The sequence below is a fragment of the Hyla sarda genome, chromosome 9 (assembly GCF_029499605.1).
Source record: "Hyla sarda isolate aHylSar1 chromosome 9, aHylSar1.hap1, whole genome shotgun sequence".
NCBI classification, from domain to species: Eukaryota; Metazoa; Chordata; class Amphibia; order Anura; family Hylidae; genus Hyla; species Hyla sarda.
In genome coordinates this window covers 44,524,406-44,547,080 of record NC_079197.1, presented here as the reverse complement: position 1 = coordinate 44,547,080, position 22,675 = coordinate 44,524,406, and the positions used below count along the sequence as shown (strand labels likewise).

General features: G+C 43.4%; 1 protein-coding gene across 6 annotated transcripts in view; it reads right to left on the bottom strand.

The window, feature by feature from the left end:
* The window catches only part of PHKA1 (phosphorylase kinase regulatory subunit alpha 1), a 94,939-nt gene that overhangs the window by 54,209 nt on the left and 18,055 nt on the right, over positions 1-22,675 (bottom strand). For all 6 annotated transcript variants that reach the window (XM_056540228.1, XM_056540231.1, XM_056540229.1 and 3 more), the window contains 10 exons: positions 15,561-15,608; positions 11,803-11,971; positions 10,907-10,989; positions 10,746-10,826; positions 10,516-10,614; positions 10,290-10,436; positions 5,321-5,374; positions 1,285-1,407; positions 1,099-1,194; positions 905-1,012 (listed from right to left, as the gene is read on the bottom strand). In XM_056540228.1, coding sequence (XP_056396203.1) covers positions 905-1,012; positions 1,099-1,194; positions 1,285-1,407; positions 5,321-5,374; positions 10,290-10,436; positions 10,516-10,614; positions 10,746-10,826; positions 10,907-10,989; positions 11,803-11,971; positions 15,561-15,608 — 1,008 coding nt within the window. The remainder of the gene's footprint in view (positions 1-904; positions 1,013-1,098; positions 1,195-1,284; positions 1,408-5,320; positions 5,375-10,289; positions 10,437-10,515; positions 10,615-10,745; positions 10,827-10,906; positions 10,990-11,802; positions 11,972-15,560; positions 15,609-22,675) is intronic.

The window sequence follows — 22,675 nt, the reverse complement described above, 5'->3', positions numbered from 1 at the left end:
AGAGGGGGTGCAGTACAGCAAAGGGCAGGAAGATTACACTAAAGCAGGTAAAAAGGGTCTTTCAGAGAACAGGATGTTAGTTTTACAGAAACAATGGTGCAATACTAAATAGCAAATAACCAATACAGAAATTACTTAAATGAGCTTTTGTACTATTACTATTTCTGGAATATTGATAGAGGATTCAATAAATGTTTCATAAGTGGAGGTCTGCCTCAGCATGCATGGGCACCCCAAGAACCAGCCAAGTGAAAAAACAGCAATAAAACATTTATGACATTTCTTCTTGATAGGCTTTAAAATCCCTGAAAAGTCGTTTTCTGGGCACATACAATTAATGTTTAATTAAACATCATCATTAAAAGTTATCTAAATCATCAATATGCATTGGTAACCAAAGGTTGATTGATTTTGTGCTTTGGGAAACTTCTTTGCTGTGCTGCTGCTCTTTCATTTCTGCTTACACAGCACCTTGCAAATCTGTAGCCCCTGCTTCCAACAAATGCCATCTAAAGCATTGTACTGTGTAGCATACCCCCAGCACAGTGCCAGAACGTTAAGTCCAGTGCACTTTCCCCAGCACAAAAAGGAAGAGAAGAGTAGGCGAAGTACTGTCCTGTGATTGGCCAGGCAATCAAGGATATATGAAGTTCTGTGTGTGTGTGTGTGTGTGTGTACTACTGGAAAATAGCCCAACTCTGGTCCCATTCCCCTAAAATGAAGAGAATGATAAATGGCTGTTCACCATGGGGGCCCCCCACACATAGACTTGCATTGTCACACCCCCTCCCATAGACTTGCATTAAGGGGGTGGGGGGTGTTGTCATGAGGGGGCGTTCCAAACGCTGAGCAGCGGAGTACCCTTTTAAATGGGATGAGATACAAATGCTGCAAATTTACTCACCTCAGACATTAGACAGCCTAGAATATAAAGTGACTGTCCCCACATATGTGGCAGTTTTCCCTGGGGTATGCGGTCCACTGTGTGAGGATTCTGATACTCTTCTTCAACCTACAAGTCAAGTATAAAGCATCTTAAGTCAAACGAATCAGAAGAATCTATAGTCCGTACAAAGACTTGTATGCAGGATGCTTTACACTGTTCTCTGGCACGCTGTATAATTCTGGAACTAGGCGGACGCCATGAGGTCCCTTGATGAGAACACTTTCGATCGCCTCTCTATATTCCTGCACCTGAATCATAGAAGACAAAAGTACTAAGACTATACATGAATCAGATTAATACATTACATCATGTTCTGTTTTACAACATCCATGCCTCACCTGCTCCATGTCACCAATAAAAATCCCATCTAGGATTAAATAAGTCCAGAAGAGAGGCCACTCACACTCAATGTTCTCAAAGAGTTTCAGCTCTGCTGGTTCATAGTATAACCTGGAGGCATCCTGGTAAAAATAGTATAGCAATGGTTATGGGAAATCTTTATGTCAGACAACTAGTGATGGCTAGTTCAGGAATGCACTACTGTGGTAGATGTAAATGTGGTGTCCCGGTACAAGACTTGGTCCTATCCCTCTGTCAGTGTCCCCACAGCCAGAGTCCCTCCATGATGGTAGGGCTAACCCCTAGTTGCCTCTCAATAATATCTAGAAATGTATATATTTATTTTATTATAGTGTATTTGTGCATAGGACCTTTGGGTCATCTGCCTTTAACCCCTTAAGGACTCAGGGTTTTTCCGTTTTTGCACTTTCGTTTTTTCCTCCTTACCTTTTAAAAATCATAACCCTTTCAATTTTCCACCTAAAAATCCATATTATGGCTTATTTTTTGCGTCGCCAATTCTACTTTGCAGTGACATTAGTCATTTTACCCAAAAATGCACGGCGAAACGGAAAAAAAAATCATTGTGCGACAAAATCGAAAAAAAAACGCCATTTTGTAACTTTTGGGGGCTTTTGTTTCTACGCAGTGCATATTTCGGTAAAAATTACACCTTATCTTTATTCTGTAGGTCCATACGGTTAAAATGATACCCTACTTATATAGGTTTGATTTTGTCGCACTTCTGGAAAAAATCATAACTACATGCAGGAAAATTTATACGTTTAAAAATGTCATCTTCTGACCCCTATAACTTTTTTATTTTTCCACGTATGGGGTGGTATGAGGACTCATTTTTTGCGCCGTGATCTGAAGTTTTTATCGGTATGATTTTTGTTTTGATCGGACTTTTTGATCACTTTTTATTCATTTTTTAATGATATAAAAAGTGACCAAAATACGCTTTTTTGGACTTTGGAATTTTTTTGCGCGTACGCCATTGACCGTACGGCTTAATTAATGATATATTTTTATAGTTCGGACATTTACGCACGTGGCGATACCACATATGTTTATTTTTTATTTTTTTTACACTGTTTTATTTTTTTTATGGGAAAAGGGGGGTGATTCAAACTTTTATTAGGGAAGGGGTTAAATGACCTTTATTAACACTTTTTTTTTACTTTTTTTTTTGCAGTGTTATAGGTCCCATAGGGACCTATAACACTGCACACACTGATCTCTAATGCTGATCACTGGCGTGCATTAACACGCCTGTGATCAGCATTATCGGCGCTTGACTGCTCCTGCCTGGATCTCAGGCACGGAGCAGTCATTCGTCGATCGGACACCGGGGAGGCAGGTAAGAGCCCTCCCGGTGTCCGATCAGCTGTTCGGGACGCCGCGATTTCACCGCGGCGGTCCCGAACAGCCCGACTGAGCAGCCGGGTCACTTTCACTTTCACTTTAGAAGCGGCGGTCAGCTTTGACCGCCGCTTCTAAAGGGTTAATACCGCACATCGCCGCGATCGGCGATGTGTGGTATTAGCCGCGGGTCCCGGCCGTTGATTAGCGCCGGGACCGACGCGATATGATGCGGGATCGCGGCGCGATCCCGCTTCATATCGCGGGAGCCGGCGCAGGACGTAAATATACGTCCTGCGTCGTTAAGGGGTTAAATAAATTATGTTATGCTTTGGTTTAAGGACCTTTGGGTCATGTGACATACTCCTAGTTCCTTAGGTCAGGACTGACAGGCTAGCAGAACCAATGAGCTTTGTACCTGCCCCCTCCACATATAAGGGGCTGCTGCCACTTAATTCTCCCTCTTGGTTCCGGATTATCAGAGGAAGCAGATCTGTATCATCTACTACAATTCAAGCTCGGCCTGAAGCCTATTCTTCAGCAGCCACAAAACTGTGAGTTACTCCAGCTCAAAGCCTTCAAATCCTGCGTTACTACTGAACCCAAATCACCCCTAAATTCAGTAGCACGGTGGCTAGCAAAATCTGAGCTCATTCAACTACAAAGTCCCAGCAAACCTGTGAGGAGCCTGTACCACGGTCCTCTTACAAAAGACTGTCTGTTATCTGCAATTGCATAAAATACGCAGTAAAGTTATTCCTGGTTTAAAAGTGCAGGAGCCAGCGGTATAATAAACTTCCCCTTTATTCATAATCCATATAAAACTTCGACATGGCGTCTCAAAATACAAACGATAAAACCTCCTGGATAAGCAACATGACGCGTTTCAGGTCATGTGACCTTTCATCAGATTATTCCTGGTTTACTTCAACTTCTGCTGTGAACATTCCTTTATTCCTCCCTATCGTTTGTGGGACAGGTGGCGGTTGGACTATTGCATTGAGGAACCCGCACCCTGGCATCACGACAATTAAGGGTTAATCCTATACCCTACACTACCACTCCACAACACCCTAGACACCAATACCCCTTAAGCTCACCACATAAAAAATGACATTGGCTAACCCTCAACACTGATGTTCAAATTGAGACATTAGCCAGTATATCCTTATATGAAGGTCATCGTTTACATCTACCACAGTAGTGCACCTAAATTCTTGTATGGTATTATTCCAATTGTTACACATCCACACTGTTTATTTATCTGGTGTAGGATGCCATTGTGGCACTTGTAGTCCGCTGCAGGCATCCTCCATTGTATGCATTATTATGCTGGGGATTGCCCCTAGCAACGGACTACAAGGGCAGGATCTGCTCCCCCAGTATAAATGCACAAATGCATTTGGGGTTGAGCACCTCCAGACATTTGAGACCATGTCTTTGTTGTTGTGTAGTTCAGGAATGATAAGTTTACATTCCCTGCAAATAGAAGTTCATCAGCAACTAAAGCAGTGAGGGGAGTCAGACAGGTATTGATCCAGTTCACTTACTTACACTAAGGCTAGATTCACACTACGGAATTTCCACCTGCAATTTCGCTTTCAAATTGAAGGCAGAAATTCCACTTGCTAAAATGTATAGTATAGTGAATGGGTTTCTGTTCACAAATTCACACTTCAGAATTTGTGAACGGAAAATCCGCTTGAAAATTTCCGCCTGAAGAATGGCGTTGCTCATTCTTTAGGCGGAAATACTCGCGGAACACATTGCAGTCTATTGGAGACTGCAGTGTCTGTGCGGTCCTAGCGCCAACTGATTCAGTCGCCGCTGGCCACACTCGGAATCTCCGGGTGGAAATTTTCTGCCCGGAGATTCCGCAGTGTCAACCTAGCCTAACACTTGCCTTAGTTCCTGATGCTGGAAAAGGAAAGTGGTAAAAACACAATCACAGCCCAGAAAATACAAGTCTAATGAAGAAAAACTCAGAAACTTCACTGTCTAGACCAGTGTTTCCCAACCAGGGCGCCTCCAGCTGTTACAAAACTGCAACTCCCAGCATGCCCGGACAGCCAACGGCGATGTCGAGGGGATCGTGGGAAGAAGATGGAGGCCGTACCTGCAGGAAAAGATGCCTGGGGACCCGGTATCTTCTCTGGAGACTGCTGGATCCTGGCTCAGGTAGGGAATAGTCGTGGGGGGGGGGGGGGAAGGGGGGAATTGAAAGTGAAAGTAAAACGATCTTTACTGTGGCAACCACTCGGAAGGCCAAACTGCAACTCCCAGCAAAGGCTGTCTGGGCATGCTGGGAGTTGTAGTTTTGCAACAGCTGGAGGCACCCTGGTCAAGAAACTCTGGCCTAGAATGTGTGTTCATTGTACCAACCTGTTTTTTGAAAATACCACTATCCAGTTACTACAGAAATCCAGTCTTGCTGTTGGAATTGGGACCTGTACCCCCCAATCTGTGTATGCCAAGTGCTGCACTATTTTTTTTTTTTAACTCTACTACACATTCATCCTGACTCAGTAACTATCATAGGTGGCCCTGCTGCGCTCAGTCATATGCATCTGGTTGAATTGGACTATACTAACTCATCCTTCAATTTACAGGCTACATTTCCTATTTGTTCTATTATATTACACTGAAAATATTGTCTGACTGTACTGATACCTCCTTTGGTGTACGGTAACCATCACGGAGAAACCGGCAGCAACCATACCGTCCCTGTACAATGTGGGGGGGGGGGAAGAAAAAATAAAATGATAACATGAGAATGCATGAAAAGAAAATGATACTAAAGATTAACAATAAAATGCTTAGAGCTTAAGTCTGCAGCATGACAATTATTGCTGGAATTGCTCCAGATGTTACCCATTGGATCACCCAAGCAGAATCACCATAGGAATACAACATGTGACTGAGAATATGGATTGTGCTGGATATTTTAGTTTGGTAAAGGAACTATATTTTTGCAGAGTGCTGGAAAACTAAATCTGTAACAAAATACATTTTAAACTCTAAACCTTGCTGTACGCAGAATGAAGACCTTGTTTACAGTAACCTGAATAGTATCCAAACTATCTGCATGTAACTTTTACATTGTTCTTAACCCCTTAATGACCAGTGGTTTTTCTGTTTTTGCACTTACCGTATATACTCGAGTATAAGCCGAGTTTTTCAGCACGATTTTTCGTGCTGAAAACACCCCCCTCGGCTTATACTCGAGTGAACTCCCCCACCCGCAGTGGTCTTCAACCTGCGGACCTCCAGAGGTTTCAAAACTACAACTCCCAGCAAGCCCGGGCAGCCATCGGCTGTCCGGGCTTGCTGGGAGTTGTAGTTTTGAAACCTCCGGAGGTCCGCAGGTTGAAGACCACTGCGGCCTTCAACATCATCCAGCCCCCTCTCACCCCCTTTAGTTCTGAGTACTCACCTCCGCTCGGCGCTGGTCCGGTCCTGCAGGACTGTCCGGTGAGGAGGTGGTCCGGTGGGATAGTGGTTCCGGGCTGCTATCTTCACCGGGGAGGCCTCTTCTAAGCGCTTCGGGCCCGGCCTCAGAATAGTCACGTTGCCGTGACAACGACGCAGAGGTGCGTCATTTGCGTCATTGTCAAGGCAACGCATCTATTCCGGGCCGGAAGCGCGGAGAAGAGGCGCCCCCGGTGAAGATAGCAGCCCGGACCACCTCCTCACCGGACCACCTCCTCACCGGACAGCCCTGCAGGACCGGACCAGCGCCGAGCGGAGGTGAGTACTCAGAACTAAAGGGGGTGAGAGGGGGGCTGGATGATGTTGAAGGCCGCAGTGGTCTTCAACCTGCGGACCTCCGGAGGTTTCAAAACTACAACTCCCAGCAAGCCCGGACAGCCGATGGCTGCCCGGGCTTGCTGGGAGTTGTAGTTTTGAAACCTCTGGAGGTCCGCAGGTTGAAGACCACTGAGGGCGAATGATGAGAAGAGGATGATGAAGGGGGGGTGTGGGGATGATGAAGGGGGGTGGGGATGATTACAAGGGGATGATGAAGGGGGGATGTGTGGGATGATAAGGGGATGATGAAGGGGGGATGTGCGGGATGATAAGGGGATGATGAAGGGGGGATGTGCGGGATGATAAGGGGATGATGAAGGGGGGATGTGTGGGATGATGACAAGGCGATGATGAAGGGGGATGTGTGGGATGATAAGGGGATGATGAAGGGGGGATGTGTGGGATGATGACAAGGGGATGATGATGAGGATGTTAATGACGGGTCTGGATGATGACAGGGGGGGATGAGGTATTTCCCACCCTAGGCTTATACTCGAGTCAATAACTTTTCCTGGGATTTTGGGTTGAAATTAGGGGTCTCGGCTTATACTCGGGTCGGCTTATACTCGAGTATATACGGTAAATGTTTTCCTCCTTACCTTTAAAAAATCATAACTCTTTCAATTTTGCACCTAAAAATCCATATGATGGCTTATTTTTTGTGCCACCAATTCTACTTTGTAATGACATCAGTCATTTTACCCCAAAATCTACGACGAAATGGAAAAAAAGTAATTGTGCGATAAAAAAAATTAAAAAATGCCATTTTGTAATTTTGGGGGGCTTCCGTTTCTACGCAGTACATTTTTTGGTAAAAATTACACATTATCTTTATCCTGTAGGTCCATACGATTAAAATGATGACCTACTTATATAGGTTTGATTTTGTCGTACTTATGGAAAAAATCTAAACTACCTGCAGGAAAATTTATACATTTAAAATTGTCATCTTCTGACCCCTATAACTTTTTTTTATTTTTCCGCATATGGGGCGGAATGAGGGCTCATTTTTTGCGCTGTGATCTAAAGTATTTAGCGGTACCATTTTTTGTATGGATTGGACTTTTTGATCGCTTTTTATAAATTTTTTCATGATATAAAAAGTGACCAAAAATACACTATTTTGGACTTTGGAATTTTTTGGCGCGTACGCCATTGACCGTGCGGGTTAATTAACAATATATTTTTATAACTTGGACATTTCCGCACGTGGCGATACCATATATGTTTATTTTCAAGTTTTTTTTTTTTTTTTTTTATGGGAAAAGGGGGGTGATTCAAACTTTTATTAGGGAAGGGATTAAATGATCTTTATTTTTCCACATTTTTTTTTTTGCAGTGTTATTTTGCAGTGTTATAGCTCCCATAAGGACCTATAACACTGCACACACTGATCTTTTACACTGATCAATGGTTTCTCATAGGAAATCATTGATCAACGATTCTGCCACTTGACTGCTCATGCCTGGATCTCAGGCACTGAGCAGTCATTCGGCGATCGGACACCAGGAGGCAAGGTAAGTGACCCTCCTGCTGTGTCACTTGTCACCTGTGATTTCACCGCGGCCATCCCGAATAGCCCCCTTGGTCCTTAATGGGTTAGAAGGGGTACTTTTTTATTTTTTTTTTAAATCAACTGGTGCCAGAAAGTTAAACAGATTTGTAAATTACTTCTATTAAAAAATCTTAATCCTTCCAGTACTTATTAGCTGCTGAACACTACAGAGGAAATTATTTTCTTTTTGGAACACAGTGCTCTCTGCTGACATCTCTGTCCATTTTAGGAACTGTCCAGAGCAGCATATGTTTGCTATGGGGATTTTCTCCTACTCTGGACAGTTCTTAAAATGGACAGAGATGTCAGCAGAAAGCACTGTGCTTGTGATGTCAGCAGAGAGCTCTGTTCGAAAAAGAAAATTTCCTCTGTAGCATTCAGCAGCTATTAAGTACTGGAAGGATTAAGATTGTTTTTTTTATTTTTATTTTTTTATATAGAAGTAATTTACAAATCTGTTTAATTTTCTAGCACCAGTAGATTTAAAAAAAATAAAAAAAAGTTTTCCACCGGAGTACCCCTTTAAAACAAAACAAGAAAATAAAGAAATTACTATTGTGAAGCCCTAAGCATAGTTTCTAAAGTACACGCATTAATTCAGTAGGTAAATGTTTTATTGACACCACCATTGCGCCCGCTTCCAGTCACTCTTATTGCCCCCAATAAGAGACAGAGCGTCACACTCTGTATCCTAAGTAACCGTAGCCAGCACAAGAGACCCAGTGCTGTAAAATCTAATGCAGCGTTTCGCTGTTGCAAAACTACAACTCCCAGCAGGCCCGGACAGCCGTTGGCTGTCCGAGCATGCTGGAAGTTGTAGTTTTGCAACAGCTGGAGGCGCCCTGGTTGGGAAACACTGATGTTATGGCACTGGGTCTCACATTGGCTATGGAACCTAGGAGACCAAGCTGGTTAAAAGGGGTATGTGACCTGCAATGACATCATGAAAGTCATTAGTGGAACTGCATAAGAGGTAAGAGCTCAGCCTTCTTTCTCTCCCTCCCTCCTCCAGCATCTCTTGTGCATCTGCCAGTCTGGGAATGGTGGGAATAGGGAAATAGTTGCAGAAAATGGTGTAGGATGCTTTGAGAAAGAATGCCTCTGCCAGAGGGGTAGGAGTGATAAAATGCTGATGTCAGTGGGGGAAGAGGATAGATAAGAAGAGTTATTTAGGGGGTCAATGCTGCTGTTGGCATCAGAGACATTACTGCTGCCAGTGGAGGAAGAATGGCAACAGTAACATAGTAACATAATTCATAAGGTTGAAAAAAGACCAGAGTCCATCAAGTTCAACCTATATCCCTAATGAGTCCCTACTGAGTTAATCCAGAGGAAGGCAAAAAAACCTCATACTAGAGGTAAAAATTCCTTCCCGACTCCAAATATGGCAGTCAGAATAAATCCCTGGATCAATGTTCTGTCCCTATAAATCTAATATACATAACCAGCAATGTTCTTACTCTCCAAAAATGCATCCAGACTACTTTTGAACTCTATTACAGAGTTCACCATGAACACCTCCTCCGGGAGAGAATTCCACAGTCTCACTGCTCTTACAGTAAAGAACCCCCGTCTGTGCTGGTGTAGGAACCTTCTTTCCTCTAGACATAGAGGATGCCCCCTTGTTATAGATACAGTCCTGGGTATAAATAGATCATGGGAGAGATCTCTGTACTGCCCCCTGATATATTTATACATAGTTATTAGGTCTCCCCTAAGCCTTCTTTTTTCTAAACTAAATAACCCTAATTCTGATAATCTTTCTCGGTACTGTAGTCCTCCCATTCCCCGTATTACTCTGGTTGCCCGTCTTTGAACCCTCTCCAGCTCCTCTATATCTTTCTTGTACACTGGTGCCCAGTACTGTACACAGTATTCTATGTGTGGTCTGACACTGCATTGTGGTTTTAAAGGGAGGTATTTTGTGCTGCACTGTGGTATTTGGTGGTTCTTGGGGGACATTCTGTACAGTATGTGGTATTTGATATGTTTAGGGGGTACTATTTGTGCTATAATGTGGCATTTCCGGCTGCACAGTGGTAGTACATCTAGTAGTGTTTTGTTGCTGCTGGGGCCCTGGCATCAACATGGATTGGCTGGTGGGCCCTGGCATCAACATGGATTGGCTGGTGGGCCCTGGCATCAACATGGATTGGCTGGTGGGCCCTGGCATCAACATGGATTGGCTGGTGAGGCCAAAGAAGAAAAAGTTTGAGAAGCTCTTCCTAAAACTGATAGTTGTTAACACCAGATACCTCTACTTAATATGTGCGATACCTGTAACTTGTCGATTATTTCCTGCTTGGTGATCTGAACCAGTTGAGCATCCTCCACTGCAAAGGCTGGAAAAGAAATGACAGAAAGGACCCCAGCATCAATCTCCTTAGATGAGGAGGCCCTTGGAAGCATCGACTGCAAAATAGACTAGAAGAAAAGAAAGAAAGTCACTACACAATCACTAGCCTGCAAGGATCAAGGACATGACCAAGACCAAGTACTGTACCTGACAATGCTGAATCTCATCTGACAACACATGTATAACTGACTGAGGACCACCTTTAGCTCCAAACAAGTTCAGTTCATCTAATGTTTCAAGAGCAGCCTGGAGTAACAATGATCAGAAGAATGCAAAATTACAAAGAATAATCAATAGTATTGATACTGACAGTAAGAAATTGGACTACAAGGGGATAGTGAACAAGAGGAGACAAAAAGGTATTTAGATCTCTTTACCTTGGCCATTCCCACAGAGCTGGCATTTAGCTCAGCAATGCCCTGGTTTGTTTTGTCACCACGTTCCCACATTCCGAAATCCTACAGAAAAACATGCCCCATTACATAGTATCCACAGAATATAATTGGTTATTCTGTCTAAAGCATGGTCCCCAACTTACAGCCGTTTTATATGCTGCTTCTATGTAAAACACCAAGTTCTGTATAAAGTTCACCTCATCCAATGTGTAGATTATATGGAGACCTAGAAAAAGGAACAATAATGCGACACAGGTTTAAAGAGCTGTGTGTATTTGATTGATTTTTTTTGCCTGTATAGTGCTAACTAACCCCCAGTATCCTACAGTGTTATCTGTTTCCCCCAGCTCAGCTGCACCAATGCAGCTAATTTCTTCAGCTAGTTATGCGATTCCAGTCTGATTCCTAGAAAATTACATGATTATATCATCACCGATCAGATCCCTCCAGGCAGCTCTCAGAAGCCTCCTCTCCCCACCCAGCTCCACTCCCTTCGTTCTTCTGTATGTATCCTATTCACAGAATGGTACTGAAGATAGAATGCCTGCCCTCTGTAAAGGTGCAAGAGAGCAGTGATATAGTAGGTGAGTCCATACAGTGATTAGGTGCGGAGTTATACACACCCTTGGTCATACTGCCTGTCTCTGCCATGTGCTGTATGCAGATGGAATAGAGCCTGACACTGTTCTTCTGTGCGTTTGAGTTAAAACCCCTTACAAGGAGACAGACTGCAGGTATCATATATGAGACTCAATAGGGTTAGGGGACTTGAAACACTATGCCATTGATCAATTATTAACTGCAAGTAGATGAAGGGTAAAGTCTTAACACTGCCCTTGCTAAGAATTCTATCTGTGGCTGCAAAGCTAGATGTATCATGTGAAGTTTAGGCTGCATTTAGAAATCCTATTAGAGGGGAAGTAGGACTCAAGATTGCAGAACCCATGTATGCCACAAATTAAACAGGCAACAATTAATCTGCAATTTAGCCCTTTTAGCACTGCAACAAAATAAAAAACAAAAATATGATATTTGATACCAGATGTTGTCATCTGTGCCAGGAAGAGCAGGTATATGGAAGTAGCATCAAGCTGTAAGTGACCCCACTCGCCATCTCCTACTACGGTGGCACAAGTGCTTGTGTTATACTTGGCATGAAGACTATCCTTTGTGCTCTGGCTGTATTTAAATTCTTCAACTTTAGACACCTAAAAGACACAAAATTGAAAATTCAAAAAGAGTAGAAGATGTTTAACACACTTTCAGCAGATCTGGTTGGTAAATCCACAGTAGATTAATGTAAACCTGCCTGGAATAAACTGATATCTATTCTAAGATAACAATTTTAAAGGTAATTTAAGGGCGGATTAGATGGACAGGAGGGATCTTTTTTGCATCAATCTTATATGTTTCTTGGCTGATTCTTCCCATTTGCAAAAATACTTCTGGGCAATCCGATGACGGTTCTTCAGCATCCCCCAAAAAACATGTGCTCAATAACAGCAGTGAGAGCACTAACGTCACCATCTCATAAGCATTTAGGCTGTATTCACACGTATAGTATTCTGCGCATATTTGATGTGCAAAATTTGAAGCTGCAAATTTTATGCAGCAGATTTCAATGACTTAACACAGCATGAAATCTGCAGCTTCAAATCATGCACGTCAAATATGTCCAGGATACTATACATGTGAATAGATCCTTAGGCGCACCAGTCACAGAATTTTTTTTTAATAAAAATAAATGAAGCTTGCTTAAAGAGGTTATCCATGAAAAACTTTTTTTTTTATACATCAACTGGCTCCAGAAAGTTAACCTGTTCAGGACACAGGGCGTATGCATACGCCCTGCATCCCGAGTCCTTAAGGACTGAAGGCGTATGGATACGCCCGTGGGAATTCCGGTTCCCGTCGCTAGCCGGTTGGGGACCGGATTGGGATGCCTGCTGAAATCATTCAATAGACATCCCAGCACATCGCCCAGGGGGGTCCTGAAACCCCCCCCCCCCCCCCCCCATGTCGGCGATCGGAGAAAATCGCATGTCAATTCAGACGTGCGATTTTCTCCAATTCCGGGCTGATCGGGTCTCTGGTGACCCGATCACGTGGAAAATAGGGCTGATCGGAGTTGTCAGCGACAGCCCCGATCAGCCTAAGGGATAGGAGTGAGGTCACAGAGCTGCAATCTCCTCCTATCCCCTGCCATTAGCAGAATGGAGTTCTGACCAATGGCAGTGCAGGACAGGGCATGGCAACCCCCGTTCTGCCTGCCTCTGGATGTCGAGGGGATCGTGGGAAGAAGATGGAGGCCGTACCTGCAGGAAAAGATGCCTGGGGACCCGGGATCTTCGCTGGAGACTGCTGGATCCTGGCTCAGGTAGGGAATTGTCGGGGGGGGGGGGGGGGAATTGAAAGTGAAAGTAAAACGATCTTTACTGTGGCAACCACTAGGAAGGCCAAACTGCAACTCCCAGCATGCCCAGACCGCCAAAGGCTGTCTGGGCATGCTGGGAGTTGTAGTTTTGCAACATCTGGAGGGCCACAGTTTGGAGACCACTGCTACAGTGGTGCCCCATTTAGTAGCCCTCCAGATGTTGCCAAACTACAACTCTCAGCATGCCTGGACTGCCCAGGCATGCTGGGAGTTGTAGTTCTGTAACATCTGTCCCTTCAGATTTAGCAATTTTCATGAATTTTTTGAAAATTGCTGCTCTACTTTGAAGCCCTCTAATTTTTTCAAAAAGCAAAAATAGGTCCATTTTATGATGCTAACATAAAGTGGACATATTGTATTTGTGAAGAAAAATTTAATTTATTGTAAATATCCATTTTCCTTACAATTAGAGCGCTTCAAAGTTAGAAAAATGCTAACATTTAAAAATTTTCATGAAATTTTGGGATTTTTCACCAAAAAAGGATGCAAGTAACGCCGAAAATTTCCCACCAAAATAAAGAAGAATATGTCACAAAAAAACAATCTCAGAATCAGAATATTCGGTAAAAGCGTTTTCGCGTTATTAATTCATAAAGAGACGGTGGTCAGAATTGCGAAAAAGGGCTCAGCCCTTAAGGTGAAAAAGGGCTGCGTCCTTAAGGGGTTAAACAGATTTGTAAATGACTTCTATTAAAAAAAATCTTATTCCTTTCAGTACTTATGAGCTTCTGAAGTTGAGTTGTTCTTTTCTAAGTGCTCTCTGATGACACCTGTCTCGGGAACCGCCCAGTTTAGAAGCAAATCCCGATAGCAAACCTCTTCTACTCTGTGCAGTTCCCGAGACAAGCAGAGATGTCAGCAGAGAGCACTGTTGCCAGACAGAAAACAACTCAACTTCAGCAGCTGATAGTTATTGAAAAGGATTAAGATTTTTTTTATAGAAGTAATTTACAAATCTGTAAAGGTCCACAGGAGGTCCACAGGTTGGAGACCACTGATTTAAAGGAAGACTGTCATCGCTTTCATGCCGCTCAAAGTTATTGGGGTGGTGCCTGGGGGATTCTGCCTACCTCACGGGCCTTGATTGATGGATGTCGTTCTGTTTGAGTACAAGGTAAAGGGGAGATCCATCTCATATTTTTCAAGGTTAGCGGGGCAAGCAGAAGCCACCAGGGATCTCCCTGATTATTTTTGGTTCCGGTAGCATTAAATTATGACAGGTTTCCATTAATAGCCTTTGAAAAAAGATCCCATCCTCATGGCAAGAGTTCTAATGTGCTGAAATCAGCAGTTGGGGCAGACTTCTATGTTATGTGTATGGCCAGATTAAAGGAGTACTCCAGTGGGAAAACTTTTTTTTTTTTTAAATCAACTGGTGGCAGAAATTTAAAAGGAGATCTGTAGTGCAATATAACTTATCCCCTATCCGAAGCATAGGGGATAAGTTATAGATCGCAGGGGGTCTGAGCACTAGGGCCCCCAGGGATCTCCTGGACGGGGCCACGGCAGTATGCTGGAAAGGGGGCGTTCCATCCCCGCATGACGCGGTGGCCAACAAGCCCCCTCAATGTACCCCATAGAGATACATGGAGGGGGCGTGCCTGCCGCGGATTTCTGCAGGGGATGAAACGTCACTTCCTGCAGACTGCCGCGGTCCCGTCCAGGAGATCCCGGGGGGCCCCAGCGCTCGGACCCACCGTGATCTATAACTTATCCCCTATCCTTTGGATAGGGGATAAGTTTTTTTGCGCTGGAATACTTCTTTAAACAGATCTGTAAATTAATTCTATAAAAAAAAAATCTTAATCCTTCCAGTACTTATTAGCTGCTGAATACTACAGAGGAAATTATTTTCTTTTTGGAACACAGAGCTCTCTGCTGAATCACGAGTACAGCGCTCTCTCCTGACATCTCTGTCCATTTTAGGAACTGTCCAGAGCAGCATATGTTTGCTATGGGGATTTTCTCCTACTCTGGACAGTTCTTAAAATGGACAGAGAAGTCAGGAGAGAGCGCTGTACTCGTGATTCAGCAGAGAGCTCTGTGTTCCAAAAAGAAAATAATTTCCTCTGTAGTATTCAGCAGCTAATAAGTACTGGAAGGATTAAGATTTTTTAATAGAAGTAATTTACAAATCTGTTTAACTTTCTGGCACCAGTTGATTTAAAAAAAAAAATAAAAAAAAAATAAAAAGTTTTCCACTGGAGTACCCTTTTAAGGAGTCCTAAAAGCTAGTAGTAGTATGTTACTGATGACTTGATGCAAGAATAACCTTGCCCACAATGCACTTTTTATGCATTCTGTGTAACATTATTTTTAGACTCCGCGCCCCCTGCTGCTGAAGTATTGTAGCCATAACTTACTTGCTGCATCATACACTGAAGAAGGCCTCTCATGAGTTTGACCACGTTCTAGAAAAACAAAAATACACTTTTATTATCAGTTGTACAAAGAAGCAAAAATCACAAGAATAGAATGGTCAACTGACCCCAGAGCGAATGAGGCGGCATCATGCACGCTTGGCCACCGCCACTGGGTTAAGTGGGTTCCATTGTTTGGAAGTCCCATAGAAGGTGACTGAAGGCATTTGCGCTGCTGATCTGTTCGCTTGGGGGCCGAAACCTTAAAAACCTTCTTTGACATAAACAAGATACCTAAAAAGTTAGGTACCAGCACCACATTTCTGTATTTTTTTTCAGCAATGCGCCAAAGTAATAACATCTCCAAAAGTAAATTATCTGCAGATCCAATCGATAGGGCTAAAAATGACAACATGAAACCACAAGCTTGCTGGTGTGGGATAATGCCCTTGTGGTTCTCAGCTTTAGTCAATAAGGATGCTAATGTCACTGCCTGTTTGCTCATTGCCGATATAGACTTACATAAGAAAAAAAAAAGAAGAAGTTCTTATTGCATTAGAAGCTAACAAAACACAAAGTGCTGTAGATCTGTGACAATGGTTACATTCAGTATAACAGATAAGTTAACAGTGAAATGTGCGAGTTCTGACCTGTTCTCTTAAAGGGGTACTCCGCTGCTCAGCATTTGGAACAAACTGTTCCGAACGCTGAAGCCGGGAGCTCGTGATGTCATAGCCCCACCCCCTCATGACATCACGCCCCGCCCCATCAATGCAAGTCTATGGGAGGGGGCGTGACAGCTGTCACGCCCCCTCCCATAGACTTGCATTGATGGGGCGGGGCATGATGTCATAGCCCCACCCCCTCATGACATCACGCCCCGCCCCATCAATGCAAGTCTATGGGAGGGGGCGTGACATCTGTCACGCCCCCTCCCATAGACTTGCATTGATGGGGGCGGGGCGTGATGTCATGGGGGCTGGGGCTATGACGTCACAAGCTGCCGGCTCCAGCGTTTGGAACAGTTTGTTCCAAACGCTGAGCAGCGGAGTACCCCTTTAAAAAAGGGACATGCTACTAAAACTGGAGCCAAGAAGAATAAATAAAATTTTAAAAAAAAAGTGCTTGGGGAAAGGTGTTCTTTTACACTCTGACCACTTCATAAATAGACCCAAGGATACCTTCCTTATTTTACCCTTCGCTCTTTAGGCCCTGTTCACTCTACAGAAAATTCCACAAGGAAACTCTGTGGGGATTCTGACGCTTGTTGCGGTTTTGTGTTGCTCAGTTCACACATCAGAAAGTTCATCAACGGAGGATTTGGATTCTGGCAGAAGATTCAAAATGTTCAATCTTCTACAAGAATCCATTGGGACAGTCCTGTTTGTCAATGAGACATCACCTATGTCCACAGCAAATAGCAACGGACATTAGTGCCGATTCTGGATAAATGTTTTCTCCATGCAGAAGATCAGGGATCCACTGGATTTGTAGCCTTCTCTTCTTAAACTTTCATCTGCTTTAATTCTCTGTGAGACAAGATCTTTTTGGTCCTTATAAAACATGATCCCTTGTGATCCTAGCAGTAAGGTTTTTTTTATTTTTTTTATGGACACAGCTATTAAAATTGTCTAACAGAAAAAAATGGCTTTGTTGTCATAGGTATCCACAGTAAAAATACAGTCCAATCTGCAGGCGTCATGTTATAGATCAGGGGGAGCGGAGCACAAGGATATACATTATAGATTTGTGGGGAAAATTACAGTAGTCATGTCATTTATTCATGAACATTTCTGCTAATCTGGGTAAAGTAGCCAAGAGGGTTTGAGTTTGCTTCTAAAACTGTCAATCACTAAGGAGGACCACCCATTTGACTACCTGGCCCAGAATGAACAGAGAATTTCATTAATAAAAGTTATCCTACAACTTTTCAAAGGACTATATATCAACAGGGCCGCCATTATGGGGGTACAGCCAGTACCCCAGTAAGGGGCTCAGGCCCAGTGACCAATGTTAGCTAAGTTTGATGAAAAGCATCTTCTAGTTAGAGTCTAGTTGTCTCTACAGGAGCTTAGCCCAACCCCTGCCTAAGTCCTGAATTGGCTCCGCCCCTCAACTGGATCCCAAACTTCCTGCAGCTGCTGCCTCTCCTTCTTACAGCAGCCGTCTCCCTCGGCCCCTGTGAGGCAGTGCGACAGCTGCCAAGCATGAGGAAGTCAAATAATTGTGGAGTGAAGGAGATAGGTCTGTAGGGCATGACTGGGCATTAGAGTGGGGTAGGAATATAATAGGTGTAGTAGTCTATGGCTGAGCACTGGAGAGGCCCAGGTCCTGAGCTGTATGGGGCCAAAAATTTCTGATGGCAGCCCTGTATATCAATCTATATATCAGTCTGCTCAGTACCCCCTGCTCTATACCATGATTCCTGCAGACTGGACAGTGTCTTTAATGTGACAGGTTCCATCCTATTCACATCAAGCTTTTAAAACATTTGTTTCTTTCAAACTGTCAATTGAATGGGCGGAAGAGCATAGGAAAACAATGTATGTATGAAAAGAGGTTTAATTTTTTCTTAACTTTTAGACAAAAGCTATACAATGAACAAAGTCTAAGGCTACGTTCACACAGCCGTTGTCCCCAGTCTAGATTTTGTCCATTCTATTAACGGGTGCAAACTGATGCACAGGGATGCTATTTAGTGGCATCTGTTTCCATCAGTTTTTCATCCGTTGGTATCAGCTGTCTACAGACTCCTGCAGCCGGGACTACTACTACTGCCATCATGGAACAGACTTCTTTTCATGATGGGAGTAGTAGTTCCCTGGCTGCGGGAGTCTGCAGGTGGCTGGGAGGCTAGATTAGTGTTTGTACTACTACCCCCATCATGGAACAAAGTCTGTTATATGTTGGGGGTAGTAGTACAGGGGCTGAGGAATTTACTTCTGAGAACTGATTCGATCAGAAGTAATTAACCAGGAGAGCGGGCGGCATGATCTGCAACGCTGCGGTGTAGATCGTGTGTATGTTTAATTTATAAATACCCCGCTGGGAGCCCTGAATGTCTGGCACAAGGGGGCCATTCAGGGCTCCCGGCAGGGTATTTGAAAATGAAAGTAAAACACAAACACACGATCTACAGGGTGGGCCATTTATATGGATACACCTTAATAAAATGGGAATGGTTGGTGATATTAACTTCCTATTTGTGGCACATTAGTATATGTGAGGGGGGAAACTTTTCAAGATGGGTGGTGACCATGGCGGCCATTTTGAATCAAACTTTTGTTTTTTCAATAGGAAGAGGGTCATGTGACAGATCAAACTTATTGGGAATTTCACAAGAAAAACAATGATGTGCTTGGTTTTAACGTAACTTTATTCTTTCATGAGTTATTTACAAGTTTCTGACCACTTATAAAATGTGTTCAATGTGCTGCCCATTGTGTTGGATTGTCAGTGCAAACCTCTTCTCCCACTCTTCACACACTGATAGCAACACTGCAGGAGAAATGCTAGCACAGGCTTCCAGTATCCGTAGTTTCAGATGCTGCACATTTGCGTATCTTCACAGCATAGACAATTGCCTTCAGATGACCCAAAAGATAAAAGTCTAAGGGGGTCAGATCGGGAGACCTTGGAGGCCATTCAACTGGCCCACGACGACCAATCCACTTTCCAGGAAACTGTTCATCTAGGAATGCTCGGACCTGACACCCATAATGTGGTGGTGCACCATCTTGCTGGAAAAACTCAGGGAACGTGCCAGCTTCAGTGCATATAGAGGGAAACACATCATCATGTATCAATTTCACATATCCAATGGCCTTGAAGTTTCCATTGATGAAGAATGGCCCCACTATCTTAGTACCCTATATACCACACCATACCCTCAATTTTTTGTGTTCCAACAGTCTTGGAGGGATCTATCCAATGTGGGTTAGTGTCAGACCAATAGCGGTGGTTTTGTTTGTTAACTTCACCATTCACATAAAAATTTGCCTCATCACTGAACAAAATCTTCTGCGTAAACTGAGGGTCCTGTTCCAATTTTTGTTTTGCCCATTCTGCAGCACCTGAAACTACGGATACTGGAAGCCTGTGCTAGCATTTCTCCTGCGGTGTTGCTATCAGTGTGTGAAGAGTGGGAGAAGAGGGTTGCACTGACAATCCAACACAATGGGCAGCACATTGAACACATTTTATAAGTGGTCAGAAACTTGTAAATAACTCATGAAAGAATAAAGTTACATTAAAACCAAGCACATCATTGTTTTTCTTGTGAAATTCCCAATAAGTTTGATGTGTCACATGACCCTCTTCCTATTGAAAAAACAAAAGTTGGATTCAAAATGGCTGACTTCAAAATGGCCACCATGGTCACCACCCATCTTGAAAAGTTTCCCCCCTCACATATACTAATGTGCCACAAACAGGAAGTTAATATCACCAACCATTCCCATTTTATTAAGGTGTATCCATATAAATGGCCCACCCTGTACATCGCACGTTGCGGAGCATGCCACCCGCTGCCCTGGTTAATAACTTCTGATCGCATCGGGTCTCAGACGTGTGACCCAGTGCGATCAATCCCTCAGCCCCTGTACTACTACCCCCAACATGTAACAGACTCTGTTCCATGATTGGGGGGGGGGGGTAGTATTACAAGCATTAATCTAGCCTCCCCAGACTCCCGCAACCCGGAAACTACTACTCCCATCAAGGAAACAAGTCTGTTCCATGATGAGAGTGGTAGTAATCCTGCAGCACAGCAAGAGTTTGCTGATTTCACTCCTTCTGAGCATGCTCAGAAGTAATAAAGGTTCAAAAATGGATATTAAAAACTGGGAGCAAACGGATGACATTATATGCTCATCCGTTTGCCATAGACTTCAATGTCAAAATTTTTATATCCGTTTCTATTCTGTTATTTTTGACGTGAGAAAAAAAATACTGCATGCAACGTCTTTTCCCCGTCAAAAAAAAAAAAAAAAAAATGGAACAGGAAGAAAACAGGTGCAAACGGGTGATAAAGGATTGTAAAAAAAAATCCCATTGACATCAATGGGATTATTTTACAGCCGCTTGCAGCCCGTATAAAAATTATCAAACGGATTGCAGAACGGGCATGAATTTACGGGGGTTGACGGCTGTGTCAACAAGCCCTAATAACTTAAGGGGTATTCCAGTTTTTTTCCCCCTTCAGCTTTTGAGCCCATGATGCCAAGTTATAACACTGTGTAATATGATTCTATTACCTCTGTGTGTCACATTCTATTGCCTCCGTGTCCAGGAAGTGCTATAGTGCAAGTCTCTTTATTTTACTGTTTCGTCTGACCTTTCCCAGCATTCCATGTGGACAGAAACAATGGGGGAGTTTTATCAAAGCTGTCTATGTCCCGCATCAATATAGACAAAACTACAGAGGGTTAGGCCAATCTATTGTGTGCCTAATTTATCAAAAGGTGAACGGCTTCGGGATCTATGATTTAGACTGTATTTAAACCTGCGCCAGCATGGTCTGACATTTCAGCGCACTTTCAGCCGCTGAAAAGTCGCTATTGATAAATTCAGCACCAATGCATTATTCCGTCTAAAATAGACTAGAATGCATCATGTTCTAAAAATTCCTCTAAAGCAAAAGTCGCAAAAAAGTCGCACATATTTAGACTGCGACTTTCTGTGCGACAAATTTAGACAGGAAAAAAACTGTCTAAATCCTTTGATAAATCTCCCCCAATATGTCAATATGAAGGGGGGTATCGTGGGCATGCTGCAGTGAGTGGGTGGACAGCATTACTCAATAATATACATAAGGAGTGAATACACCCTTAATGGATAAAAAAAAATAAAAAAAACATTAGGACCTGGAGCTTTTAATTAAACATCATAACTTTGGATGTTTACTATTTAAAAAAAAATAATACAAGAGTCAGCAAGCATCTACATTATGATTTAACCTGTTGGGGACGGAGGACACCCCCGTGTCCCGGTACTTAAGGAGGGAAGGCGTACCTGTATGCCCTCCATATCTCCGATCACTGCCGGGCGATGATTGGAACGGGAAGCCAGAATGTAATAAGGGGTACAGTGAGCATTTACTCCCCACAGGTGTCTGTCGTACGTAAAAATGAAAAATAAAATTTTTCATTTGCTCAGTCCACTGTTCCAGTGGAGTGTAAATACTCACTGCACCCCTTATTACATTCCGTGAGGGGTGTAGTTTCCAAAATGGGGTCGCATGTGGGGGGGTCCACTGTTTTGGAACCATGGTGGCTTGGTAAACGCACACAGCCCTCGGCTCCATTCCAACCAAAGTCTTTTTTCCTAAAGCTCCTTGACGCACTTGTTTCCACATATGGGGCATTTTCATACTCAGAAGATATGGGGTTACAAATTTTGGGAGGCTTTTTCTCCTATTACCTCTTGTGAAAATGAAAAATTTAGGGTAACACCAGCATTTTAGTGAAAAAATAAAAAAATAATTTGAATCTTTAATTTTCACGTCCAACTTTATCAAAAGTTCGGCAGTCACCTGTGGGGTTGTTAACCCATTAACTACACAGGACATATACTTACATCCTGCATCGGCTCGTGTTAGGTGAAGCGCGCTCAGGAGCTGAGCACGCTTCATATCTGGCAGGTCCTGGTTGCTATCAGCAACCAGGACCCGCGGATAATACCGGACATCACCGATCGGGCTGAAGTCTGTTATTAACCCTCTAAAATGGGAGAAAACAGTTGCCAGTTATCTCAGTGGGCTGTTCGGGACCGCCGGGGTGAAATCACGGCATCCCGAACAGCTGAGAGGACAGCAAGAGGCTTCTTATCTTGCTTCCTGCCGTCCGATTGTCACTCTGCTGCTCCATGGCCGAGATCCAGGCTGGAGCAGCAGAGCACCGATAAAACTGATCAATGCTATGCAATGGCATCCAAGGATTACATGTAATAGTCCCCTATGGGGACTAGAAAGAAAAAAAAAAAAAAAAAAAGTTAATAAATGTGATTTAACACCTTCAGTAATAAAAGTTAGAATCACCCCCCTTTTCCCATAAAAAAAAAAATGTAAACATGTAAACAAAAACAAACATGTGGTATTGCTGCGTGCATAAATGTCCGAA